The 27,403-nt window shown below is 51.5% G+C and overlaps 2 protein-coding genes and 2 long non-coding RNA genes across 10 annotated transcripts in view; 2 read left to right on the plus strand and 2 right to left on the minus strand.

Annotated features, from left to right (window-relative positions):
• Positions 1–790: 790 nt before the first annotated feature.
• Positions 791–2,397, plus strand: LOC140691202 (uncharacterized). The gene is made up of 3 exons (XR_012066760.1): positions 791–955; positions 2,019–2,125; positions 2,224–2,397. It is a non-coding gene; the product is annotated as an uncharacterized lncRNA (long non-coding RNA).
• Positions 1,281–7,761, minus strand: LOC140691201 (uncharacterized). 5 transcript variants are annotated; one of them, XR_012066757.1, is made up of 4 exons: positions 7,694–7,761; positions 5,822–6,426; positions 2,926–3,138; positions 1,281–2,554 (listed from the first exon to the last, which is right to left on the minus strand). It is a non-coding gene; the product is annotated as an uncharacterized lncRNA (long non-coding RNA). The 5 variants fall into 5 exon arrangements; XR_012066758.1 differs by having other exon boundaries at positions 7,609–7,698; XR_012066755.1 differs by lacking the exon at positions 5,822–6,426 and having other exon boundaries at positions 7,609–7,698.
• A 3,296-nt stretch (positions 7,762–11,057) lies between these two features.
• Positions 11,058–18,976, plus strand: MCAM (melanoma cell adhesion molecule). Of its 2 annotated transcripts, XM_072953867.1 has the most exons (16): positions 11,058–11,174; positions 12,997–13,121; positions 13,221–13,428; positions 13,513–13,583; positions 13,681–13,768; positions 14,848–15,027; positions 15,142–15,263; positions 15,349–15,511; positions 15,612–15,730; positions 15,819–15,960; positions 16,111–16,232; positions 16,345–16,486; positions 16,581–16,652; positions 16,824–16,971; positions 17,299–17,416; positions 17,880–18,976. In XM_072953867.1, exons 1-16 carry the CDS (start codon positions 11,108–11,110, stop codon positions 17,907–17,909), a joined length of 1,917 nt encoding a protein of 638 aa, XP_072809968.1. In that variant the 5' UTR covers positions 11,058–11,107; the 3' UTR covers positions 17,910–18,976. The 2 variants fall into 2 exon arrangements, with proteins under 2 accessions (XP_072809968.1, XP_072809969.1); XM_072953868.1 differs by lacking the exon at positions 17,299–17,416.
• Positions 18,977–19,669: 693 nt separating this feature from the next.
• Positions 19,670–27,403, minus strand: part of CBL (Cbl proto-oncogene) — a 74,794-nt gene continuing 67,060 nt past the window's right edge. For both annotated transcript variants that reach the window (XM_072954158.1, XM_072954159.1), the window contains one exon: positions 19,670–27,391. In XM_072954158.1, coding sequence (XP_072810259.1) covers positions 27,123–27,391 — 269 coding nt within the window. In that variant the 3' untranslated portion in view covers positions 19,670–27,122. The remainder of the gene's footprint in view (positions 27,392–27,403) is intronic.

Genomic DNA, 27,403 nt, shown 5'->3' on the forward strand with positions numbered 1-27,403 from the left:
GAGGATTCCCAAGCTGCTATTTCCAAACAGTTTCCTCAAGCTCTATTCAAGATTTTCTCAGGACGTTTGAGCACCCTTAGCAGATTATCTCACTGTCGGTGAGAAAATGAGGTCACAGTATGGAAACAGCTCACCCTCCCAGCCCAGGCCCTATTCATTTGTCTACTTCAACACTCTAGTTAGATATCTACACCTGGGTGGCTTTAGTAGGCTCCTCAAAAATGTAGCCTTTAATACTCAAATAATATTCAAAATACGTAAGATATTAATCCCAAATATATTGAGAAGCCTGGTGCTATGAAGGCCAAGGATACTTGGGGGTCTTATCCTTCCCCTGGCCACCATTGCTTTAGTTTCCTACTTGCATTTGTTGGCAGGAAAAAGAAAAAAGAACAATATGAGAGTTGTCAGTTCTATTTGAGGGCAAAATGAAGACTTTAGCTGGGAAGACAGCCTTTCAGGTAGCTCTGAGGAACTGCTCCAAAGATAGAAGGGGGGTGGTCAATATATATGTGATTTTGGTGAAGGAGGATACATGCAATCAAGCACATATTTCGGCAGAAAATTGCTGCTGGTCACAAGAAGGTTGCTGCTAGTCACAAGGAGCAGATATCTCTGTTAATGATTTTAGTGCTTTTCTGCATTTGAGAAGATGCAAGAAATTGGGCTCATAAAATCTTCTTCTGAAAATATGTAACTATCTGAAGGCCTGTTCTACCAGTTTTTCCCAGAGCACACAGTGCTTTATTCCTGATCTCCATCCTGAATGCCTGTCAGGGTGTGTGGAAGGTCAGTGACTACAATGGCTTGTGACAATTTTTAGTTGGCACCTTGAATTCTTGATCTCCACTCTGGCCTGGATTCCTGAAAGTGTCTGTCCCCATCACCCCACCCTGAACACTGCCTGAATCCTTCATTCCCCAAAGCACCACTGCACCACTGATACAAAGCTGAGGTATGTGCACACCTTTACTCAGATAGGGGGCTCCCAGGAGGGGTTACACTATAAGTGCAGGGCACGGACTGCCATTTCTCAAACCCTACTGGTTTTCCCCCAGCCTTTCTCACTCACATCTGTCAGACTTCGACTTAATGTATTTTCTGAGACATGTTTTCCCTTTCTCTTCCTGTTCCTACTGAGATTTCCCCTCTCCCTTTCTCTAGTCATCAGACTCCAACTTCCCATTGTTATTTGAGTTTACAGAACAGTCTGGTTCTGCCCCCAACCCCCTCTAAGCTCTAGCCACAAAAAGCTAATAACCTCTCTAAACAAAGGAGAATAATATAAAGATTTGTTTAATCTCCTGCCCAGATCACAGTCCATTGTGTTATTGTTGCTGGTTGTTTTTGTTGTCCCACTGTGCATTTACCCCAGTTTCAACTCTTGGAGGACACACCCACCTCCTCTTCAAGATTCTTGATCCCATTACCCATAACCTGTCCTCTTCAGAAATCTTACTTGTCCAGTGAACAAGGACAAATGTTCTTAACCTATCTTCCTGCAGCTCTTGACACCCGAGACCACTTCCTCCACCCTTGGCCCCTGGACATTACCCTCTCCTGTATTCCTTCTGTCTCCACCAGGACCGTCTCTCACCTCTGCATCATAATTTTCAAATCTATATCTTCAGCCTGAATCTCTCTTGCAAAGTTCAGGTTCAAACTGCTTTCCTGTCCATGGACAGCACCTGGATATCCCACTGGTGCTCCAAACTCAATGTGTCCAAAATCAAACTCAGCATATTTGCTGGGCCTGCACTGTGTGTAATTAACCAGCCAGCTTTCCACACCAGGAAAGACCTTGGAGTTGGCAGGATCCTCTGACCCAATATTTCCATTAGTTTGGGACCAAGGCCTCCCCTTTGAGTGATCTGAGACATATTTAGCCAAAGCCAGCTTTAAAAAGCCACAACCTTTGATTCAGCAGGCATTCCAGCTGTGGGCAGGCAGAGGTTACCTGTGGGCAAAATTCTTGTGACAAATACATTACTACAAAATGCTCTCCATTCTTAAGCTAGAAATATAATGGCTGAAACTACCACGTGACCTCAATGAAAAAGAAGTGCTCAGATGCCCTTCCCATCACTCTCCTTGGAGAAGCCAAGGCACCTCCTGGAGCTGAGAGGTTGTAAACACTCCCATTGTGGTGATCGTGAATGTTATGGTTTGATTTGGACCCAAGCAGTATCTCTAATGACTTGATAATGTTTCTTTCTCCTCCAGGACTGTGTTTCAGATAAGAGCCGGTTCAAAATTGCTGTTGCCAAAGCAGGGGTCCTCCTCTATTCAGAGTCTGGAGAAGGAAGATTGGAGAGTGTTGGTGAAGAGAACCAACACCAACTGACTTTATTTCGCAGTGCTTGAGAAGAAAATAAACCAGATCTGGAGAAAAGTTAATGCCTGGAGGTGCTATCCTTGCAGAATTTTATCATGAAGATGCAGTGGTGTGATCTCAAACTCTCAGGCATCTGCCCCCAAGGGGCCTGCTGGAACAACAGCTGGTTTCTGCTGTGCTCAGTGCAGGGCACTTGTGTTGCTAGGTGAGAGATGTTAGCTAGGACAACAGAAGAGGGTTTTAAAGGTTGTTCAGGCTTGACGATTAAGAGATGGGGTAAAACAATGAAAGAATGTCTAACTCAGGAGTTGTGTGTGTGTCTGTGTGTGTGTGTGGTGCTGTGTGTACTATAACCCTTCCTTTGTCTCCCTATCAAGCATTCAGTAAAATCCATATTACTGCCATGGTTTTCAAGTTGGATTTTTTTTCCCCTTTTGATTTAATTTTGCTTTTGAATTCTGCAAATCATTTACAGGACTCCCAAGTCAAAACCATATAAAAGGTACATTCATAGAAGGCTTGTTTTCATCCCGTCCCCTCCTCCCTGTTCCCTCCCAGTACCACCCGAGGCCCCACAAATCACAACATACCAAAAATGTTTTCCTCCATCAGTCAGGATCCAGGGCTTGGCTCTGGTACAGGAGAATCCATAACCCTACACATCAGCTCTGGTAATAACACTGCTCAGACCCGGAGAAGCACTTCACATCTCCTGATCCATGTTCTGGAAATATGAAGTGACTGTGTCCAAATCCCACAAAGATCTGTGGTTTGTGCAGGGGAGGATTTGAGCCATTGAAGCACTTAGGGAAGAAAAGAAATACATTAATTAACTAGTCAAATCCTCTTGCTTTTTTGCCTCTTCCAATTTGTGGTTCCAGAACTACTCAGAAATTAATGTTGTATTTGCAGTAGTGGCTGAGGAACATTTGTAATATTAATTCATATTTTTAAAAGTGTGTCTATATGTGCATCTAGATGAAATGTGTGTGTGTATTTAATTGGTTTTAGTCCTGTTTTGGCTTAAGGGAAGAACTGAAAAAAAGCAACTTACAATTTTAGGCATTGATTTAAAGATCGTTGAGGCCAAGTTCATGGTAATGGGACTGACATGGTTAGTAAAAATAAAGGTGAACAAAGTCAAGTTTTTAACTAAAAATCCAAAAGCATGTTTGTGCCACGTGTCCCGGGTGGCATACTTGAACTTGTTACTAGATCTGACCTCAACTGTGCTGAGGGTGATGGCATTTTTTGGAACAAGAAAAAGATTATATGCAATATTTGCTGGATCTGCCTAAAGATGAAGCATCTTGGGGAAATACACATCACATTTGACTTTACAACCACTCTTGGACACATGATGAGAAGGCTGGCTAAATGCTGTTAAAACAAGTAAATTTAATTTGAACATGATACTAAAAGAAATTGGAGTTAAGCAAAACAACAGAAGATTTTCAAATAAAGAATAAATCATGGTCTCAAGTGGGAAATGGAATTACTCTTAAATATGTACTGCCCACAGACGCTTGAGATGAACTATTGCTTAATACTAGTAATACTAGTATTCAAGAATTGTTTATAGGGGACTCAAAGGTATTGTGTCCCACCTCAAGCTGGATGTGTGAAGCTACAGCAGCTGCCAAGAGGATCTCCGTCACAGTAGGTGACATAAGGAAGAGGTCCCTCTCATCCTTATCTTTCATTCTAGCGTGGAGCGTGTATGATCAGATGGATTGGCTTATTGAAAGTTAAAGGAAGGCCACACCCCAGGGGTAGCAGCAGCCTCTCCAGAAGGGACTGGATGTTCCCAAGCTCAGTCACCCAAGAGAGAGGACAGACCTGAGAGGGGAAATGGGACCCTTGAAAGTGGGACCTTTGGCTCTGTCCCTCTAGGCTTGAACTCCGATGGATCTAAACTGATTGGTGGATCATCCCTGCTCAGAACCATTTATACACACCCTGCTGTGCTAGATAATTTACCAAGGTTTACAAATCCTCTGTAATCTGGCTTTATCCCTCACTAAACTCATTCCTCCCTTGCAAGATACTAACCAACGCTAGCTATCTCCCACACAGAGCAGGCTGCCACACCCCATTTTCCTAGTTACCCACCGTTATCCCTCACAGTGAAGCTAAGTGTCAGGTCTTCCAGGAAGCCTCCTTTGGCTACCTCAGGCTGATTTAAGTAACTGTTTCACCTGCATGTTTGCACCCTAGTACTTGGCACATTGTATTCTAGCTCTGTACTTGACTGTCCCCCTCACTTGAGTACAAGCTTCTCAAACACATGGACCTTGTCTTAGTTATCATCTCAACCCCCACCCCCAGCTTACTACAAGACACACAATATCCTAGTTCAGTTATGAGACAGAGAAGGGAGCCACCACAATGCCATTTTCCTTCAAAGCAAACCCTCTCTGTCCACATGTCACCTCTACTTGTACTGCAGTGCTGTCATCACTCAGGATGAACTGAAATGAAGCCCCCAAGTCTGGCTTCAACTGATAACCCCGCTTCTCAGTTCCCACATCCTCCCACCTGCTCCATAAGATCAGAGAACAATTCAAACTAGGGGCACCAGGGGGCGCTCACAGGCAAAGAAGAAGTAGAGAAACCCTCATAAACCTCAATCCCAATTTCACATTTTGCCATTGCTCAAGAACCTGCAGTGGCTCCCCATTGCCTACTCTATCTGAAGATCCAAGTTCCTCTCCCATGACCTAATTCCATCTCATTTGCCCAAGGTCTCACATGGATGTAACCTCTACCTCATGGAATTTCTACTTAGCCTTGTAACACTTTATTTAGTATCAGCTGTTTGCAGAAGGGCGGTACCAACACATGGTAGCAGTGGCTAAAGCTCTCAAGACACTCCAAATAAACATAGAATGAAAGTGAAAGCAGTGGGCTTGCTATGCTAATAGCAATCATGTCACCCAGCCTCCCCCTCAGCCCGATCTTCTAGCCAGATGGCTACACTGAGACTCTTCCTATACAGAAGAAGCAGTTGTCACTGTGTGTGCCCTTTCCTGCAGTCTCATTGTTTGTGCCACTTGCCCTGCCTGGAATGGTCTATCCTCACTCTTCCCCTATCTAAATCTGACTTTTCATTGAAACCCTCACACTTCCAGAAAGGCTTTCCTGCCTAGTGCAGGCTAGTGTAGTTCCCACAGATGCTCCATGTTCTGAATCCCTGTTGCATTTCCTGTTTATATCACATAATTCGGTGGTATTCAATCCACTGCTATCACTTCTAGGATGTGAAATTAATTCAGCTGTAAGTTTTGGAGTTAGATCAACCTTGGTTCAAATTTTAGTATCTTGGGGTGATCAAAAAGTTCTAGAACTAGACAGTGGTGATCGCTGGATAACACTGTAACAGTATTTAATGCCACTGAAAACTGTATACTCAAAATGGTTAAAAGGGTGAGTTTTATGTTATGTGTATTTTACCACAGTAAAAATAAATGTAGCTCCATTACTCACAAGCTGTGTGACTTTAGGTTATGTAACATTCTGTGCTTCAGTTTCCTCATTTTTTGTTGTTGTTGCAAAGACCAGGATAAACATTAGTGATGAAAATGACCTCAAGTGATGCGCTGAGTTGTAAAGCACTGTGCAAATATTAAATATCATGCTTCTTCGCTCATTCTGAGCACTGCCATGTCCCCTCTGAACAGTCACTGGTTTGGCCACTGGCCCAAGATTAGCTAATTAAGCGGCAGGGCTGTCTCAAAGCCACCAATTCCTTCATGGAGTTTACAGCTGAGTGTTTGAGACCAAAGTTGAACCAGCACTTTCCAGTGTGACTGGGATGCAACGGGGAAGGCAGCAGGGAGAGCACAGCCCCAGTCTGACCTAGTCTGGGGCTTTTCTCTGATTCCAAACCATGTGTTCTCTCTCCTTTTTTTCAAGTTTTCTTGAAGCCCCGGCCCTGGGGAGTGGGTCAGGGAGGCGGGGCTCAGACTCCCAGCTAGCCTCCCCTCCTCGCTCCCACCTGTCTACCCCTCGAAGATCAGCGTGGTGACTAACTGGGGATCACAGGCCCGCCACGGTGCATTGGAACAAGGCTCCCCTCCTGTTGTTCAAAGCTGTGTGTGGAAGGAAAGACGAAATGAAAGGCCAAAATGGCCTTCAGGGAGGAGAGGAATCCCTTCAGAGACGCAGTGGAGCCTCGGGTCCCTAGGCTTCCCATAGACGCCTTCCTTTCTGGTAGACTAGCTGGCCTTCCCTCAGGGACGGCTCAAAGTCAAACTCAAACAGCTCTCTGGGGACATTCCTCCTCCCGGATGGTGGTATTTTGGGGAGCGGATGTGAACTTCCCTGAGGAGGAGAGGTGTAGGCTCCCAGCATCCTGCCCTGGGCCTTCCCCCAGCCCCCAGCTTGCTCCACACTCCAAATTGAGGGCGGGAGGAGGAAGTGGGCAGAGGTTAAATAGCCCCTCAGAGACCAGAGAGCAGAGACCCAGTATTGGGAGCTAGAGGTCCCATTACTCCAGCAGACAGAAGTGGGTCCAGCGAGGTTAAAGAGCAACCCGGAACCCCCATCCTCGTCCTGATGCTGAAATCCTGTCTGGAGGATCCTACTCTCTCCTGGATCAGAGGTCACTGCGCACCCAGGAGGCAGTCCCCATGCGGCCTGGCGCTCTCCCCAACACTGTTCCCCACCCCCACCCACAACTCTGCGCCCCACTCCCCCACCCCCACCTTCCCAGAGCGAAGACTGAATCACCTCTACCAGCCCGCGCTGGGAAAGGCCTGGAGACCGGATTCGGGGCTTCCGGAGAGCCCCAGGGTCCCCTGCCTTAGCCCCTCCCTGGCCCCGCAGTCGCTTGAGCATTTATGGTAATATTTGGGTTGGTGCGAGCGCAGCCGAATGCCCCGCCTCCCCGCCGTCTTTGCGGGGCAAGAGGAGGGGAGCAGCGGCTCCTGGGACGTCACCACGGGATCCCCTGGGCCCAGACCCTGGGTGGTGGAGGGCTGCCCAGGTGGAGAGGTCCCTGGGGTCGGAGCGGACAGGACAGGCAGTCCCGGGTCTAAGTGATAGCTCCACAGGGCTGGGGATTAGGATGGGAGGGTTGTGAGCCCCCTCCATGTACCCCACCCACTGCCCCTCCCTCTAGCTTAAGGGTCCCTAGTACCCAAGAAGAATCGCTACATAGCCACATCCTCTTTCTCCTTCTCTCCCTCCACTCCCTGCTAGTGCAGGGGCTGAGAGGAGAGGCCAGCAGCTCCCCGGGGAGTCGCTGGAATGCTGGGAGCCTGGGAACAGACCTTGCAGTCCCTGGGAAAGCCAGGAGGCGGGAATCCCACCCGCAGCCCCCTCCCCAGGATGAGCCGGCCACCGGATGCTAGAGACCTCAGTTCCCCAACAGGGGGCTTTGTGAGAGTGGAAAACCCCCTGTCCAAGCTCCAGCCTGGCTCGACCCCAGAGTTCAGTAGGCCAGCTGTGACGAAGACGCCCCCTCCCCCACTCTCCTCTCCCCTGCCTGCTGCGACATAATCCTCGCCATTGTGCCACTGCCTCCCCTCCCCCTCCCCTTCTCTGGACCCCTGTACAATGGGTCCTTTGCCTCCTCCAGCACTCAGGGTGGAGATGAACTCACTCACGGCTTTTCCAAGTTTAAAAATAGCCCCTCCCATCCGTCCCAAGTCACCCTCTTCCATGGAGTTCCTGGGGCACACCTCAGTCCTGGCTGCACCTCCTTCTTCCTGCTCTAGGTCAGGTGTGAAGGACCTGGGTGAGACTGTGTCCGGCCAGGATAGGGGCTGCTTCCCCCAATTCAATGTCTTCCCCAGCATCTTCCACCCAGCCCCGAGTATCCGGTTTCCTGGCCGATGGATGATGATGGCCTCAGCAGAAACTGCCCCCTACCCTCCTCCTACCCTGCTTTTCACTCTCTCAGCAGTCTCCTCCCAACATACACCCCCACTCTTGGACAATCCTCCTACCTCCCCTCCAAATACTCAGATCCTATTTTTCGGCCAGGCCAGGGGGTTCCCCAGCCTCCCTCATTGCCAAGATTTCTCAGCCACCCCCTCCACCTGCAGCTCCTTTTCCCTGCAGCTGCAAACGTCTTTATCAACTTCCTTCCTCCACCCAGCCCGCCCTTCTCACATCCTCCAGATTGAGGCCCCTCCACCAGAGGGGTGGCTGGGAAGCCACTGTACTCACTAGAGAGAGAGAGAGAGAGGACTCCTAGGTTTGAGTCTCACCTCAGCAAGCCCCTGCAGGCAGGCCCATTCTTGTCTTTTTGCCTCCAACTCGACTGTGGTAGGACCCCATTCTTCTCCACTTCGTATAGTGAAATGAAAGCCCCACTCAGCCTGGAGTCCCTGGAGCTGAGGGACCCAGACCAAGGCCACCACCTCACCCAGCCTCAGTTTCTCTACCCATGGTCAGACAGGGCTTTCCACACAGGGTCCTCTCATATCTGAGTAGCCTGGATCTGCCATGGGGGTAGAGGAAGGCAGCCTTCCTACCTTTTCCTTCTGGAGAGAAATGAGGCAAGGAATTAGGACACTGGCCCGGGGCCTCTCCTGATCTTGGCCAGCATCTGGGCAAGGCTACCTGTGACCCAGTCTAGGTCCAAGAGTCTCTGCTAGTGTAAGTCCCATCGTGGCCTCCTCGATCTCCCTCCCACTGCGTCTCCATCCTCTGCTGGATATTCTTCTCCTGACTCCTTCTCTCTTTCCTGCAACTACTGAATGAAGCTCTTCTGACACCCTCCACCTTCTGCTCCTTCATCCTGTGCTGCCTGCACTCGCCTTTCTTCTGTCTCCAGGCCCCTCTGAATCCTCTCTAAGGTTCTGACCTCTTTTGGGTTTGGAATCCCAAAGTGCCCTCCTCAAGGCCATCCCAGAGTTGTCTGCCCCCTGACCTCTAGTGCTCACCCCCTGGCAGCCCAGATCACCCCAGCCTACTGGCTTCCTTAAAGGACAGTCTTTGTGCTCACTTGGTAGGGACATGCAGGGAAGGGATGTCACCCTGGGCTCTAACCTCATTTCCCCTTCACTGCAGAGGCAGCTCCCCCACCTGCACCTGGCTTCACTCTCCTCAGGGCGGAAGAATTCCGAACTGATTGTCCTTGGTGGTTAGCTGGCTTTGTTTTCAGGCCGGAGAGAGGAGAATGATTAGTTAATGGTGTTAAGTGAAGGAAAGGGGGTGGGGATGGGGGCGGGGAAGCGGAGCGCCATGCCCAGCTCTGGGCTTGCCAGGGCAAACAGTCTCCTTTAGCCATTCCCACTCCTGCCCCTGCAGACAAACTCATCTACTCCACTCTGGGCCCTAGGCCAGTCCATACATTCACTTTGGGGGATGGGGAGGCACCATCCTTCTGCTCTCTCTCCCCAGGCTCCAGGCCCCCTGGCCTGGCCAGCTTGCCATGGCCTCTGGCTGTCCATTAATGGAGACAGAGGAGAGGGTCAGCAAGGTTCTGAAAGATGAGGCTGCTGTGGTTCGAGAGTCATCTCTGCGTCATCAAAACGCCATCCCAGAGCATCCTCTCAAGTCACCTGCCCATCTCTGGAGTTTGCTGCCTCACTCTGCTCCTCCCCCAACCAGCAGCAAGGCTGTCCTGCCAAGCGGCAGGATTCTACCCCAAATCCAGGCCCCTTTTTGACCCTCCCTGGGGAAGGAGTCCCTGCAGATGTGGACCCTTTCCCAGGGCCAGGGTGCTGGGAGTCTCTAAGAGGCCAGAGTCCATCTCGTGCCCTAGAGCCAGAAGAGGCCAGAGACCCAAGGTTTGGGAAGAAGGGGGAGCAGGCTTCCCCTCACCTTGTCTGATTCCTCCTCCAAACCCCCACCCCTAGCTGCTGAGCCTCCAGCAAAAGGGGAGCTTGGGGAACAGAGTGGTGGAGGGGGGCGGAGCCCTGCTGCAGGGGGTCCTTTCAACCTTCAGGACTGGTAACAGGTATTGGGGTCAGGCTGGAGACCTTGCACCCATTAACTCTTTCTTCTCCCTCTTTTCTTCATTCAGGTGAAGGGAAAGTGAGTCCCAAGCTAGGCTCGATGAGTGAAGAGGGCGGAAGCAGAAAGTGAATTCAGCCCCTTCCTCCTTCCTCCAGTGAAAGACGGACTTGCAGGAGTTGGGGTTGAAGGGACAGCCCATATAGCACCAACTCCACTCCCCAATGCAGATACCTCTGGGTATGTGGGCCCCCGCCCAGGGTTCTTGCCTCAAAGCTGCCAGGACTGCGAGGCTTGGGGGCAGTGCCAGGCCGGCGGCAGCCGCAGTGGTGCAATCGTTCTGGGAAGCCTGATTTCTCTGTGGCAGGGGTCCGGCGGGGTGGAGGAGGCGGAGAGAGGAGCCTGAATGGGAGGCAGGCCCCCATCCGGGACACCAAGCACCTGGTCAGCAGCTCCCCCGCCAGGAGGACGCCCAGGGCTACGCGGGCTGGCAGGGGCTGCGGCGGGGGTGAGCGCGGCGGGGTCTGACCCGGCGGGCCTCCGGGCATCCGAGCCAGCTTCTGGCTGACGCCTCGGCCGGGCAGCCCAGCCGGGAGACACCTGTCACCACCCCCTCTCCGTTCCTCAGCTGGGGGCTGGAAGGAGGGCTCCGGCCTCCCCCCGCGCGGCGCTGCAAGGCGCAGCTCCGGGCGCAGCGGCGCCGGGCCCGCCCCCTAGGGCTGCGGCGCGCGGGGCGGGGGGGTGGGCTGCGCGGGGCGTGGCGGGCCGCCCCGGCGCTCCGGGCCCCCCTCCCCCGCCCCCCTGACGTCAGCCCCCGAAGGCCGAGAGCTTCCTCACTTGGCTCTCGCCCTCCGGCCCGGAAGCATGGAGTTGTCCGGGCTCATCTGCGCTTTCCTTCTCGCCGCCTGCTGCTGGTGTCGCCGCGCCGCGGGTGAGTGAGTTCGCTGGGGGGGCCCGCGCCCAGAATGGCCGGGTCCGGGGGTCTTCGGCGGAGCGTGCCCGGGAGCAGAGCCGGCGGCGCTCCCGGGGCCGGGGCTTTGTGCTGCGGCGTGCGCCCATCCTCTCCGGGTCCCCGGCGCCCGGCGCCTTGCGCGCGTGCAACTCTTCTTTGCAGCCAGTTTGCAGCCTCTGTACCAGACCATCCCGGGAGCTGGACTGAGGAGGCCGGGAGGAGGCTGCTGTCCGGAGGGGAAAGGGTGGGGTCGAGCCCTCTTGGGCCGCTGGGGAGAGCTTTTCCTCAGGTGCTTTTTCTGGGGGCCCTCTGTTGGAGCCGTGGCGGGAGGCGCAGCTAGAGCGCATCCCCAGATCCTGAATTCTGCGCCCGCCTGTTGCTGGAAAAGGCAGCTTTCTTAGCGAGAGGGGGTGGGCCGACCCCTCCCTCTCCCGCCTGGGCTTCTAGCCAGGCTGGAGGTGAGCGAGGAGGGAGGAACGGCGGCTCCCGCCCCAGCAGGGCGTTGGCAGGGGCTGGAGGGCCGTGTGGGTCGCCTAGAGCCTACCCGGGTGACGGGATCACAGGTGGCAGGGACGAGGGATCGAGGATTCCCAGAGTGCAAGCGCCTTAGACTTGTTACACCTCCCAAAATGGGACCACATTCAGGTGGGAAATGCGCCCTTACACCTCGGAGTTGTTCTCTGCAACTGCCTAGGAGCCGGGTGCTCCCAGGTTCACGCTGCCCTTGTATGGCCCGCAGCGATGTCGCGTGTTTCTCTTGGCTCCCTTTCCCGTGTGCCAGCCACTGTCTGGCTGAGGAAGGGGAGGTCTAGGCAATACCCAGCTCGGTGGCCTCCTGCCCAGTGCCGACGGTGTCCCTGGGGTACTCCCGGCTACTGCCTTCCAAGCCTTTCAGGGGAAAGGGCTAATTCCAGCTCCACAGTTGCAGAAGGTCCAACCCCACCCCGCCCTGCTCCTCCAACTCTGGGGAAACCGAGTCAGGGATCTGAGGCTTCTGCTCCCGGTTGAAGACCACTCCATCTGCCCTCCCTGCCTGGGAGCCAGCCCAGGGCAACCACCCAGGCATCCCAGGGTCCGGCCAGATGGTGTGGAGTGACATCACCTCCTCATGGGGCGGGTGGCACGCTGGCACCACTGACGTCACTCCTGCCCACTGCCTGGCCTTTGCCCTGACCCCTGCCCTGACCTGGGGGGAGATCCTGGCCCCTCCATGACTCGGACCCCTCCATACTCACAAGACTCCCAAGATAGGGTCCCCTGAATATGTGGGGTGTTCACGGAGGTGCTGCTTAGGGAGTATGAGATAGGGGCTCCTGGCTCGGGTTGGCCCACAGGGTCTTATGGTGGGTTTCAGGAGGGGACTTTTAAGGGGCAAAGGTTTGGGTGGTGATGCCTTCCCCTGGGTGTGGGGACAAAAAGGACTTGTGTGCCCCGGCCTGGCACATGCCTTGCATTCCCACACTCTGAGCTCACCCAGAGAGGAGGGGGCCTGGAAGGAAAGGGGCCTTCCTCTTGGCCCAGAGCCTGGGTGGCCCCTCTGCCAGCGTCATCTGGAGGTTCCTGGTGCTCCGGGTCTCTGCTCCAATGACCAGAAATGACCATCCTCAACTCCTTTGAACTGGAGAGGGCTAGCCCGGGGTTGGGGTAGAGAGTGGTTGAGGGTTAGGAGGACAGGGCGCCCTTCAGACCCTCGAAGTGGCAGAAGGAACAGCTGCAGGGAGTGGGTGTGAGGAGAGGGCACGGAGAGCAGCTGGAGCTGACACAGCGGCCGGGGTGCTCCCACCTCAACCTCCCCACCCAGGTGTGCCTGGAGCGGCGGAGCAGCCAGAGCCTGAGCTGGTGGAGGTGGAAGTTGGTGGCACGGCCCTTCTGAAGTGTGGTCCCTCCCATTCGCAGGGCAACTTCAGCCATGTGGACTGGTTTTCTGTGAGTGCTCGGGCCCTGGAGAGGGCAGCAGGGGCTGGAGGCTCTGCTCAACATGTAGCCCGAGGACCCTTACCTCCTCCCTCCCGCCCCCCCCCATAGGTCCACAAGGAGAAGCCAACACTCATCTTCCGCGTGCGGCAGGGCCAGGGCCATAGTGAATCTGGGGAGTACCAGCATCGGCTCAGCCTCCAGGACAAGGGGACTACCCTGGCCCTGACACACATCACCCCCCACGACGAGCGCATCTTCCTGTGCCAGGGCAGGCGCCCTGGGTCCCAGAAGCATCGCATCCAGCTCCGGGTCTACAGTGAGTGCCCTATCCGTGCCTGGTGGGCAGTGTGGGCGTGGGGAGTGGTGGTTCCATGCCCCTCCCCATTTCTTTCCCTTGTAGAAGCTCCGGAGGAGCCAAGTATCCAGGTCAATGCCCTGGGCATTTCTGTGAACAGTAAGGAGCCTGAGGAGGTAAGATTTGCTGGGGTGGCCAGGGGGTAGGCAGGAGCTAAGGCAGATCTTGAAAAGGTCTCAGAACTAGGGAGACTCACTTCCTTTCCCCCATTAGGTTGCTACCTGTGTGGGGAGGAATGGATACCCCCTTCCTCAAGTCATCTGGTACAAGAACGGCCGGCCCCTGAAGGAGGAGAAGAACCGTAAGCAGCCCCATCTCAGCCCTTTAAGAGCCATGCTTATGGCACCACCCAGGGACCACCTTGCATTTTATTTTACTTCTTTTTGTTGTTGTTTTTTGAGTACACGAGTGATCCTTGAAAATGTACTCAGAAGAATTTAAGGTGTATGAGAAAATCTAGAAGGAAAATTTCCTTCCTGCCCCAGACCCTCTGCCAGAGGGATCTCCACTATCAGTTTGTATGCCTTCTTTCAAGTCTATTTCTAGGTACTTACTCACACATGTAAATATATCTAGGGTTATACAGGCTTTGTTTTTTATTACCTAAATCAGTGGTTCTCAACCAGGGTGATTTGGCTCCCCCCTGGGGCATTTGACTATGTCTGGAAATATTTTTGGTTGTCATGAACGGAGAGGTTCGTGCATCTGGTGGGTAGAGGCCAGGGGTGCAGCTAAACATCCTACAGCACACAGCCCCCAAACAGAGCATGTCTGGCCCCAGATGTCAGTGGTGCCGAGGTCAAGAAACCCTGATCCAAATGGCATCATATGCTATAAGTTGTTACACATTTTTGTTTTACTTTTTAAAAATGTTTTGCCTTTATTTACTTATTTAATTTTTTTTTTTTAATGGAGGGACTGGGGATTGAACCCAGGACCTCGTGCATGCTAAGCACACGCCCTACCACTGAGCTATACCCTCCCCTTGTTTTCCTTCTGACAATGAGTCTTGGAAATCTTTCCAAGTCACTTCCTTTAGAGCTACCTGATTGTTTGCCTACTGCCCAGTATTCCATACGACGTATATAATACAGCTTAGCTAACCACTCATTCCCGTTAGTAGGCATCCAGAGTGTTTTCTCATTTCCTTTTTTTAAAATCACTGCAGAATTATTTGCACACATCCTTGTACATGTGCTCATGTGTGTTTGTCTAGGGTACAAACGAGCAGTAAAACTGCTGGGTTGAAGGGTGGCAGCTTGCATTTGTACCTGGCACTCTACAGGGTCTCCCTTGACATTCCCTGAGACCCAGGAGACCATAGCGTAGGGTTGGAGGCAGGGCTGGGACCGAGCCCTTCTCTCCTTCCTCTCTGCCCAGGGGTCCACATCCAGTCATCCCAGATCGTGGAGTCGAGTGGTCTGTACACTTTGCAGAGCGTTCTGAAGGCACAGCTGGCTAAGGAAGACAAAGATGCCCAGTTTTATTGCGAGCTCAGCTACCGGCTGCCCAGTGGGAACCACATGAAGGAATCTAGGGAGGTCACTGTCCCTGTTTTCTGTGAGTACCAACCCATCACATTGGGGCTGGGCCTGGCAGAAGGTCCTGCTGGTTCCTCCCTGCCCAGCGCAGGGATAGCTCTTGGGCTGAGAGCTGCACCCTTTGCCTGTGCAGACCCGGCAGAGAGAGTGTGGTTGGAAGTGGAGCCTGAGGGGATGCTGAAGGAAGGGGACCGCGTGGAAATCAGGTGTTTGGCTGATGGTAATCCACCTCCCCACTTCAGCATCAGCAAGCAGGTGTGGAGGGCTCCATGCTGGGTGTGGGTGGGGTTGCGAGAGTGGCTGGAGGTCCCCTGATTACCACCCCTCCATCCTCTCCCAGAACCTCAGTACCAGGGAGATAGAGGAAGAACAGACTGATGACAACGGGGTCCTGGTCTTGGAGCCTGCCCAGAGGGAGCACAGTGGGCTGTACCAGTGTCAGGGCCTCGACTTGGAAACCACAGCATCGCTGCTGAGTGACCAACAGGAGCTGCTGGTGAACTGTGAGGGGCTGGGGGCCCAAGACCGGGGGACCAGGCAGGGGCAAGAGGGAATGTGCTCCGCGCTGCCCTGCCCTGCCTGACACTATTGCTGCGTCCCCAGATGTGTCTGATGTCCGGGTGAGCCCCGCAGCCCCCGAGAGCCAGGAGGGCAGCAGCCTCACCCTGACCTGTGAGGCAGAGAGTAACGAGGCCCTTGAGTTCCAGTGGCTGAGAGAAAAGGTACCTAGGTGGGCCCAGGGCTGGGGCTGGGGGCTGAGAGGTGGGTGGGGCTGGGTGGGAGTGACCTCTGACCTGTCTCTCATCCCAGACAGGCAAGGTGCTAGAACAGGGACCTGTGCTCCGATTGCATGATCTGAAACGAGAGGCCGGGGGTAGCTACCGCTGCGTGGCATCTGTGCCCAGTGTACCCGGCCTGAACCGCACCCGGCTGGTCAACGTGGCCATTTTTGGTGAGGCCCTGGGAAGAGATCAGGGACCCCTTGAGGCCACCTTGAGTTGAGTGGTTTCAAGCCCTTTGGGGAACTGTCCTGGGCTGCTCTGATGGGCAGGGGGTGCGGGCTGGTAGGGTTTGCTGCCTCACCCTTCCCCCACCCTTGCAGGGTCCCCGTGGATGGCAGTAAGGGAGAGAAAAATGTGGGTGAAGGAGAATTCATTGTTGAACCTGTCCTGTGAAGCATCAGGGCATCCTCGGCCCAGCATCGCCTGGAGCATTGAGGGCACGGTGAGCAGGCACATCTCAGCCTCCTGGGCTCCCGTCTGTCCCTGCGCGGGCTCTACTGCCACTACCGCCCATCCTCCCGCTCCCTGAGCTGCGTGCGTCTCCTTCCTTGTAGGCAAGTGAGCAAGACCAAGATCCCCAGAGTGTCCTGAGCACCCTGAATGTCCTTGTGACCCCAGAGTTGCTGGAGACCGGTGCTGAGTGCGTGGCCTCCAACTCCCTGGGCAGAAACACCACGATCATTATCCTGGAGCTGGGTAAGGGCCCCGTCCTGCAGAGCGGGGCAGGGCCAGCCCAGGGAGGGCATTTTCCTGTCCCAGCCCCCAATCCATTTAACTCCTCTCACCCCAGACTCCAACAGAACCGCTAGCCTCAGCACCTCCACTGTCAGTCCTCATGCCAGAGCCAACAGCACCTCCACAGGTAAGCTGGGCTGACCCAGGAACAGGGCTGTGTCAGGGCGTCCTCATTCTGCCCTGATCCGCCTCGGGGAGTCCTGTCCCCAGGAAAGGTGAGCAGTGACCCATCTCCTGTCAGCCCTGGTGATGTGGCAGCCCAGGGCAGGGAGTGACTAGAGGTGTCTCTGTGGGACAGAGAAAAAGCTGCCAGAGCCGGAAAGCAAAGGTGTGGTCATTGTGGCTGTGACCGTGTGCGTCCTGGTCCTGGCTGTGCTGGGCGCTGTCCTCTATTTCTTCTACAAGAAGGGCAAGCTGCCGTGTGGACGGTCAGGCAAACAGGAGATGTAAGCACAGTACCTGAACTCTGCTCCCCACCCCATTGCGTGCTACCAGCTTGCTTTCTCCTCGGGCACAGTCTCCTGCAGGCCCCTGTGCCCACTCACCCATTAGGAGCAGGAGTGGGACATGGAGTGGGACATGGAGCACTCCCTGCTTTACTGCCACCACCCAGCTTCCAGCCACCATACCTCCTCCCTTCCGTTCCCTGCTGCCCTTCCTGGAACTGGCCCCAGAGCACCTAAGAGCCCGTCACCCAGTCTGACGTCCCTCCCAACGGCCCCCTTTCCCTTGCCCCCAAGTTGCCAACCTCTTGCCTCCCTCCCTCCTGCCAGCACGCTGCCCCCGTCTCGTAAGAGCGAATTTGTAGTTGAAGTTAAGTCAGATAAGCTCCCAGAAGAGATGGGCCTCCTTCAGGGCAGCAACGGTGACAAGAGGGCTCCAGGAGACCAGGTAGGAGGCAGTTCCTGTGGCCAGAGCCTGACACATCTTCAGGGATTGGGAGCAACAGGGGCTGATGGTTGCTGAACACTAACTCTGTCATTCATCCTTCCCTGTTGGAGATTGGGAGTAGGCCCCATCTTGCCTTCCTAACACTACTCACAGATGGTAGGGCCAGGCAAGTGGCTGAGGGACCCAGAGAGAGGGGGGCTGCCAGGACTAAGAGCAAAACCCTGTCCCGTCACTATCACCATTTCCTGAATAGCGCTGGTGGCTCAAGTCACTAGGTGGTCCGGTCTGGGGGCCTTGTCTCTTATACCCTTCCCTGCCACTCCCCTCTTTGCTCCTTCCCTCCAAGCTGCTGCACCTAGTTCATCAGCTGTGGCTTCAGTCCTTTTAGCGCTCACACTCTGAACCCCCGAACCCCGGGTCAGCATCTCTGAGTTCCCCCTCACTTCTTTTCACCCATCTTTAGGGAGAGAAATACATCGATCTGAGGCACTAGCCCACTGACTCACAGAGCTCCCGCCCCTGCCTGGAACATTACCTGCTCCCTGCTCACCCTTCTCCCCAGCACTCAGGATGGTCGCCAAAGCCTCTGAAATAGAACACAGAGAAGACCCCCGCTCCGGCTCACCTGCAGACCCCGTTTCAGAGGGCACATAGGCTAGGACCAGAGCCGTCCTGAGAACTCAGGACCTCACGTGGCCCTGGAGACCCCCCTCTTCAGGGACCAGTCCACCACTGTCTCAATTTGCTAACTGATGCTAATCCCAGGGAGGGGGCCTCAGTCTCCCAGAAGTGCAGAGGAGTGTTTTTTGCAGAACATTTTTTCTTTACACATACTATGGATGTAAATACCTGTCTTCTACCAGCAGCCAGATTAGGTAGCCTATTTATCTTGAGCCAATTTCCTGCTCCAAGGCTGGCCTTCTAATTCAGTTGCAGCCCTGAAGTAAGGCTGCACTGAGCCCAGGGTCCTCTCTCTTGGTGAAGTATGTTGCTTACACTGGTTCTGGAGAGACGCCCCCCAGCAATATCTGGAAGTAGCTGCCTGCCTGCCTCTGGAGCTCCTTTGGCGACACTCCTTTCTCTGTGCAGAAGCCAGGACCTGGTGTCATCCTTTAAAATACATGGTGTATCTCACTGTCCCTGCAGTGAGGAAGCTGGGAGCCATCTTCCAGAGTTAAGAGCCATTGAACCTGAGCCCCACCATTCATTTGGCTCCCCTGCCCTCTCAAGGAGTCAATTAATACTGAACACTGGGGGCAGCAGGTGGAGATGAGGTCCAGACTGTCCTTTATGAGAATTAAGGCTATAGAGTTATATTAGCATCAGACTTCTACAAGCTGAACTAATGGGCCTAGACCTTAGCAGAAGGGCCCTGATGGAAGAATGGTACTTGGGCATGAGAAACGGGCCTGACTAGAGCTTTGGGGCATCTATGTGTCTGCGCGCGCACGTGTGTGTGTATATATCGTTTTGTTAGGTTGTAAATTTGCAAATTGTTTCTCTTTTTTATATATGTGTGTGTATATATATATGAAAAATAAAGCTTAATTGTCCCAGGAATCTTAACACTGCTTTTTATTCATCATGGGTACCACAGCAGCCTGGGGCCTTCGGAATTGGACCCATATCAAAAGGAACACAAAACCTTTTGCAGTTGGGAGCAGAGATCAGGGGTTACCTCTGCTTCTGAGCAGGTGGCTCAAGCTCTACCACAGGGGATAAATCACTCTACTTCCCTGCAGCAAAGCTGCCCTGCTCTAGGCAGCTTGCAGGGCCTGGTGGGCTGTTGGCAACGAGCTGCTGCCCGTTTCCTGTCACTTACAAGGCCCTCAAGGTAGCAGAACAGACTTCTCGGGCTGACCGAGTAGGCCTAGGCATCTGGCCCTACAGCTCCCCAGTGGATCACTCTCCAACCCACGAATGAGCTCAAGAACTCAGGCAAGTCTGCTACAACAAAAGAAACTTTATTTAAAAATATTTTTTTACAGACATGGGTGCCTGAAAAAGCTCTTTAGTTAACTGTGTATGGAAATGAAAAAAATTAATAAATAACATTAGTATAACAGAACCTCTAAACATTAATACATTGCAAAACAAAATGGACTTTAAATGAAAATGAATCTTAAAGCTCTGCTATTCTCTGTAAGAATATTTACCTTCTGTTTTTCTTATTCTTTACAGGTGAGAATGATTAAATACTGCTAATATAATTTTTTTATATTAATGACATTTTTAAAATAGTCCACAAAAATCTAAGTTTTCATTCTGTTTATTTTTAACACTGATATACAAATTGGGACTCTTCATTCTGGAGAAAGCATCAAGATGTTCTCTCCAGCCCCGCCCAGGCCAAGAATGTCAAAATCCTGAATAAGAAGGGCTTTGAAAAGAATTGTTTCTATCTCCCAATTCTTTATTGGTTAATGGCAGGGAACTGAGAAAAGGAAAAGGATTAAGTAAATGTCATTATATAGAAAACTTTTTTTTTTTCTACAGTGGCCACAATACTGAGGACAGGCTTCTGTTCTGGTACGTGGTCCATGCTGCCTTTCCCAGGGGAAACTGGCCCCTGCAGAGGGCTCTAGCTGCTTAATGCTCTACGTCTGAAGTTTTCCAATGAAAGGAAAGTCAAGTCTAAGGGAGAGGCAGGAGGTCTAGGCCAGTTCAGGATCCAGCAAAAAGACAAGACAAAACAAATACACAAACACCCTCCCCTTCTCAGGAGAGTCCATCCAACACTGTTCCATGCGGCTGGGTCATTAATAGGATCAGGAGGAGGCTGGGACACCTGACATGGTCCAGAGTATACTTGGAAACCAGGGGACATTCTGTCTCTTCTTGCTGAACACAGAACATCCAACCTAAGATTCTGACTGGAACCAACCAAATGACCCCAGGGTACAATACTGATTTCTTCCAACTAAGCGTCACAGCAGGGAGAAGGGCCCACTGATAGGCTGCACCTGGGTGCCACCTCCCCAGCCACACAGAGCACTTCCTTTCCCCTAGACTGTAGGGACTAGTGACACTCAAGGTAGAGGAGCTAAGACTCTGGTATTTCCATATTAAGTCCTAAAATGCAGCCTGGGATACAGTGCTGCCTTAGAAAGGCACAAAATGTTTGGCTCTTTTTTTTTTTTCAGTGTGCTAAAAATTGTTTTGTTTTGAATAAAGGAAAAAGATATATAAGGTTAAAAATCCCAAGTCACCACAGCGAGAAAGCAGATGGAGGAGGTACCTCATAGCTGCCATGCCCCTGCCACGCTTCAGCAAGAGGTCAAGGCCAAGACACTAAAACAACGCTGAGAAGGGTAGGTCAGGAGGCATCCACTCTCATGGGCATTGCGCCTGCAGGCTTACTCACCCAGATGGCAGAAGGAAGAAGCCGAGGAAGGGAAAACATGTGGTCTGCAGATTCATAAGCAGCTCTCTGCCTCTTCAGTTTCTGGACAGCCACAGCCTAGCTACCCTCTCCCATGACAGGGTCAGAGGCCGGCAGGGAGGGGACTGACACAAAGGGTACATCAGCACGCATGGAGGCGCACTGGGCTGGGCACGCAGGACCGGGCCGGCCTAGGAGGCGCAGAGAGCCCGTACCGAGCGGCACTCCTCTGGCCTCCCAGTCTGGTTCACGGGTAGCAGGAGAACCTGCGACAGGCAACATGGAAGGTTCCTCTCACGTTCATTTCTGGGACTGAAGCAAGAGCATGGGACCAGGCAATCAGAACTCTGCTGATTTGTTTGGCTGCCAATTCAGTAGGAGCTCTGAGACCAGCTTTCAGTCTTTGCTCTCTACAAAGCACAGGGAGTGGCCAGCCACATTTCTCTCAAGCACCAAACAAGAGAAGAGGCAGCAAGATCTCCAAACAGTTGTTAGTCTGTTAGTCAACAGCTGGCCCCTTGGCACCGTGCTTTCCAGCCAACTGCCAGTGAGCCTCCAGGCAGGCCTTGCTCCCCGATCTCCCCATTTACTCCTGTGCCACTTTCTGGAACCAAGAAACACTGGTGTCCCCTTTGAAACCAACCCAGATCTCCTAGGACCCTGTCTCTCTGCTCCTTAATTCTGGAGCCTTGAAGAGAATACCAAACAGAAAGACTGATTCTCCACCCTTCTCCACGGGCCTCCGTGTCTATCTTTGGATTGTTAGGTGACTTCTGTGTCTATCAAATGACTTCAGTAGTTTAAAAAAGTTGTAAGGAATTATGAAATGCCTTAACAACACAGGACAGGCTCCAGGATGAGATAAATAAGACTAAAAGATTCAGGCAAGCAGGAGCAGTTTTACAACACCCAAAAATAAAGGCGTGACTATAGGACTAGAAAGGAAGCAACTGGACAGGGCATCCTGTCTAAAGAGCTCAGTAAAAACTATTCTAACCTGGAATCTATACCTAATTCACATCCTGACAGCTGTCCCAACTTTATATGCTCTGGCAAAGTTGTCTTTGAGGTACCCAGAAGGCCTGCCTAAGAATCTTACCGCGAAGCCCCCCGTCACATGGAAAAGAGCAAATGAAAGGGTGAGGAGGAGGAAGTGGAGGAACACTGGCCACAGGCCCATAAAATGAATCTATTTTCGCACTAAAACCTGAAGAGGGCCCAGCAGTCCATGGCCAGGTGCTACAGCGGGATTTGTGATCTGCTCTCTAAACAGAATGAAAGAAGGCTAAAAACCTGAGATTGAATGAAGGCTAAGAAGTATCACCCAAGAAGAGACTAGGTCCAGAACAGGAGAGGGAGGTAAGAAATCTTGGATGCCAAGACTCATAAAGGGAAGAAAAGTAGGAAATAAAGAAACAAAGATGGCAACCCAAAATAACTTAAACCCAAGCATTTCCTTATGTCCCAGATACAGTCCCACGTTTGCCTCTCCACTCTCAAAAAAGCAGTATGGTAAGTTTTACTACTAGAGTTTAACTCCTAGAGGGTGTGTGTCGCCTCCTCTCTGAGAACCCCCGCCCCCGGGTCCCACCTGGAGGAGCGCACTCCTGAGTGGCGAGGCTGACGGGTCAGGAGCAAACACCTGGTTAGCGTGCTAGGCTGATCGTATTCTTTCTTGAGAATACAAACCAGGAGGCACTGGGAATCTGTTAAGACGGTGATCCCTACAACTGAGAGGCCATGAGGACCTGAGGACTGGGGTGCGTATTTGGGGGCCATGCACACTGATAAACAAACCAACAAGCAGGAGAAAGGACAAGGTGCAAAGTTTCTAAGCTCCATGCAAGAATCAATTGCACTTATCCTAGCTTCTAGGAAACACCCTGAATTCTTATGACTCCCTGCCTTCTTTGTTTGAATGCTTCTGTCTCTGGCATCCAAAGGATTCCTCAACAGGATGGTCAAAGATACAACCTTGACCTTCTTCCACTATGCACCCTCCTCCACACACTAAGTGGCTACATGCATTTCTAAAGAGAGACTGCCAAGTAAGATCAGAGTAGTAGGAGTAATGCTTTATGCCAACTGAGAATACTTGAGATTGAATTTCTAAAGCCTGAAAGTCTAGGAAGATAATAATGTGTTGACTTTGATCCTAAGTTCTAGGGTCTCTAAGCTCTCTAAGTTCAGTACCCCTAGAGATACAGGCTGACACTTTAAAGAACTGACTGAGTTCAATCTATTTTACTGCCTGGCTCCTGGGAGACCAAACAGCTGGTTGAAGGTCAGAACCCATCCCTCTCCCACACCTTCAGCCTTTCTAAGACATAGGATTAGCTGCAAAGGTTGCTGAAGGATTGGAAAACAAGCTCCAAACAGAATGCGAGATGGTAAAAGGTCCCAAAAAGGTGATAAGAAAACTTTTGAGGAAACGGGATTAGGGATACAAGAAGCTCAGTAAAAATATCAAGGAAGGCACTAGAGTGGAAAGGGGACTGGAGGCTGATGCTTTACTGAAACATTTAACTGTCCTACTGTATGACTCTGAGCCAACATACGAACCCACCAAACAGATTCTATGGAAACATAAAAATGGTGGGTATCCATGAGACTGACATGGTGGAATCTCTCAGACATTGTCAACGCTATGGGAAGACAACAGGGGTTAAAGGGAGCATCTTGAACTGGTATTTAACCAGGATAGCTCTATAAGGAAATGTATGTCCACATAAAAGGGCTGTGTATATAAACTGCACAATCATATTAGGAATGGCTATTTTAGGGCCAAATGCATGCACTAGACAGCCCAAGTACAACCCCTCAACATCAGTAAACCACCACGTGGTGGCAGGGGAGAACACAGAGCGGACACTTCCGGCTCCTGGAAATCACTCCTGAACATGCTGAATGACCACACGAACTGTCAGAGCCAGGCCAATGGTCAGAACCACCATTAGTTACTCCATGGGCAGTGGGCACTGCAGAGTCAGAAAGGCCAATGGCAAGAAGGGGGACTTACAGTTTGGGAAGAGGGCCTACAACCCTCTGCCTTTCATGACGTGAGGTAGGAGAATATTCTGCATGAATGCAATTGGTGATCACACACAGAAAGGTCTAGATCTTATTATAGGAAACATATAGCTGGTCCCTACTTTGCAAGCAAATATTCAAAAATTCACGTGTAACACTGCTGATTAGACCATAAAATTTATTTTACTTTTCTATGGAGAAAATAAATATTTTAAGTATGAACAATAGCATCTCCCAACTTTTTAAAAATCCACAAAAGAGCTAAATGATACTACAAGTACCATCCCACATCCTGGTCCTGGTGCTGAGAGTCTGTATCAGAAGAGAGAGAACAGAAGAACGGCAGAATGTGTGGAGTGGGGCTGGGGAGACAGAGCCAGTGGAAGGAGTGACCATCCACAGGTGTATGTCACTATTTATATACATACTAACAGATAAATGCTGAGGCAATCAACTGCCTGATCTATTATTTACCTGAAGGGAGGTATATCATTGAGCCCACAGGTTTTCTCCACCTTGAGCACCCTTGACTTTAAAGGAAGGAGTACAGCGGGGCGGCTGATGCATGATGGCAACGAGGCAGGCTACACGTGAAGCACCCCGGGAAGCCGTGGGGAAGCAGGTGACCGGGCTGAGAAGAACAGCCTAGTGCATCTGAGAAAAGGAAAACATCAAAGTGGTTTTTACCCTACCCACCTGACAGTCATTAACAGAGAAGGAACCGTTTGTAATCAAGAGGGGGAAGGGGATCGGTTTGCCAAATGGCGAAACTCAAGATAAAGCTCACTTGTGAAAGGGCAATTTTAAATTCAGAGCAAAGAATTAAAAACTGCCATACAAATGGAGGATGAAGAATGAGTTATTGGTGCCCGAGTTAAAGGAAAATTTAAGAAATTAAAAGTTTTGGAAATATCCTCAACACCAGAGCCATGTAGAAACTTTCTAGAGGCTCACCTGGCAATTTCAGGCATGGATCCAGGCATAACCTCAGGGCACCCAAAGGGAAGACCCCTCACAGAATGGTCTAAGACCCTGATACATGGCCGACAAGCTAACTACCAAGCCAAGCAATGGTGAGCATGTTCAAAACAGGGACCTGGCCCTAGTTTTGGGGCTGACTCAAAGAGCCTTAGGGGTACTCAGGAAAAGAAAGGGTGAACTTGCTCTTAGCCCGGTGAGTTAAAGACGTCATTAAGCTGCTGCTACTGTTTCCAGTTCTTTGTCTAAGGCCTTCAACACCTAAACAAAGTGCAAAACTGAGTGTCAACATAAATGAAACACTGTGCTGGCTTTGTGAAGGATATGCTAGGTTACTGTTTTCTATCCACTGCCACTTTCCCTGTCCCCTCCTCCCCGATTCAGGCCCCCCTGCACCTGGTGGGGGCTGGGTCGTTTTCTGCCATACAGAGGAGACATGGTAACCATGGCGAGTCAGCAAGAAGTCCTGTACTGTCTTCTCTGGGAACATAAATGGCTCTGAGGCAAGAGGATAAAACCAAAGACCCAGGAGTGGCTGAAAGCCAAGAGAAGAGTTACAAAAAGTTCTAGATCCAGAGATGACAAGATGGGAAAGAAAACAGATGTAAGGGAGTCGTTTCTGTTTGCATCTCAAGACAAAAGCATGATTTAGACTGTGAGGACAGTAGATTTATCAAAGAGCAGGCTTGCTTCTGACAAAGAGGAAGGCTACACCCTGCCAGGGAAGTCAGTAAGAGGCTCTGGCCAGAGAACTAACTGAACTCAAGCAGTCCCTGGGCAGCATCTGCAGGAACTGACTGGCGGTGCCCCACACTGGACTCTGAGTCTTCTTTGCGAACCTGCAATGGCACAAGCTGCAGGGCTTTTCACATGCTGTCTGACACATAAAGTCATTCATTACACCCAGTGATGTCTAATTACCGTGGGGAGCGTAGTCATTAAAGAGCATATAGGACCTAAAGGGGAGAAGAAAATGCTACATTCCCAAAGCCACAGGCACAAGAGAAAAGCAAGTCGCCGGGCAGCACCAATGCAGGGTTGATGCTAATTATCAGCAAAATGCTGTGCTACCACGGGTAGTATCCCCATTCCTTAAAGGGCAAAGAAAAAAATCATTTCTGAAAATATAACCTGGCTCATGTTCAAAGGGAGACACCCTTATAAGCTGAAATTAATTCACTGGAAAGAAAAACTGAACAGATAAATCCTTATTGTCTGTTTTGTGCACTTTATGTATAACAAGGTAAACGGCATGTGAATGGAGCTTCGTAAAAGCTTCATGGTATTTGGGCCACAAAGTCATGCTGGAAACAAATGTTCCTCCTTTCCTGTTAAGTAGAAAAACTCCTGACCTACGTTAGAACACATACCTGCAACAAGGCAACTGACTCCCACAGACTATATCCTGGGGAGGGCACGGAATGTAACTGAAGGCCTCGATCTCAAATCAGTCATAATGTCATTAGGATAATTAAAACATCTTTTTAAAAACAGATTCAATCTTCCTATAGAAACAGTGCTTTGGAGTGACCAGTGTTAGCTGCTAGCATCACACACGACCATGATGACAGAGCAACAGTGCTTTCCCCCACCCATCTACCAGACAGACAGACCCCACCACACTCAGTAAAGAACATCCTATCAGCTGCTGGCTTCAGTAAGGCTGCTCAGAGCAAGCCCACTGCCAACGACAGACACCAAGGAGCAGGAGGAAGGAGGAGATGGGGGAAGGGATGGAGGGAAGGTGTTCTAAAAATACAAGACTTCAGCTATGCACATGGCAATCCAAGCCAAAGGGAGTGCTGGAGTTGTAGTACACACTGGGGTTGGATATAAAACCAAGTCCGTAAGATTCCTTCCTAAGCCTGTTGTGCTAATTCCCTGCCTGGGATTAACACACACAGCAGGTTCATCGTATGATCAGAGGACACACGCAGTGACAGAAAGACAGACAAAGACACACACAACCACATCCTTAACCCAGGAAAGTCGTAAGTCCTCAGTTGGGACTTACAGCACAGTACTTCTCTACTGCTTTCTGGACTGCTCCCCCAGGGAGGCTACCATTTAATAGAAATCCACCCTCTCTCTAAGTGGGGACTGAAGGACGCCGTCAAACACACTCTCAAAACAAATAAAATAATAGAACATCCTGGCTGTTCTGTTCTCATTCCACTGCTTTGAAATCTTGGAACCACAGATGTGATATCCCACAGACCGGGCAAGACTGCGCTGTGAAGTCTCCAAAGGAACCTCTCTGCCCTTTTAGGAGCTCAGGGCTCCTCGGTCCTCTAAGCTGCAGCAGGGAGGGGTGTGCTAGGTGGCTACGTGGGCAGGAGAAGAAATGGAAACAAACTCCCGGAGGATATTTTTGGCCATTTCGATGTTGTTGTGGGCAATGACCAGGGCTTTCTGAATGTCCTGGTAGGAGTATCCCTGACTCAGGAGGCTCTCGATCTCACTGGAGAGCTGCGGGGAGGCGGCGGCGCTGCTCTGCTGACAGCTACTTGCTTTTCGTTCAGAGTTGATTCTCCGAGGGAACGGTTTGGGAGGCCTCTCAGGAACTTGGGACCCCTCAGTGAAGTCTAGAAGAAATA

Source organism: Vicugna pacos, chromosome 33 (genome assembly GCF_048564905.1).
Source record: "Vicugna pacos chromosome 33, VicPac4, whole genome shotgun sequence".
NCBI classification, from domain to species: Eukaryota; Metazoa; Chordata; class Mammalia; order Artiodactyla; family Camelidae; genus Vicugna; species Vicugna pacos.

Coding starts and splice junctions, on each gene's coding strand:
- MCAM (XM_072953867.1), top strand. CDS start 11,108: ATGGAGTTGTCCGGGCTCATCTGCGCTTTCCTTCTCGCCGCCTGCTGC. Junction 15,028..15,141: donor GGTCACTGTCCCTGTTTTCT/GTGAGTACCAAC, acceptor TTGCCTGTGCAG/ACCCGGCAGAGAGAGTGTGG. Junction 17,417..17,879: donor AGAGGGCTCCAGGAGACCAG/GTAGGAGGCAGT, acceptor ACCCATCTTTAG/GGAGAGAAATACATCGATCT.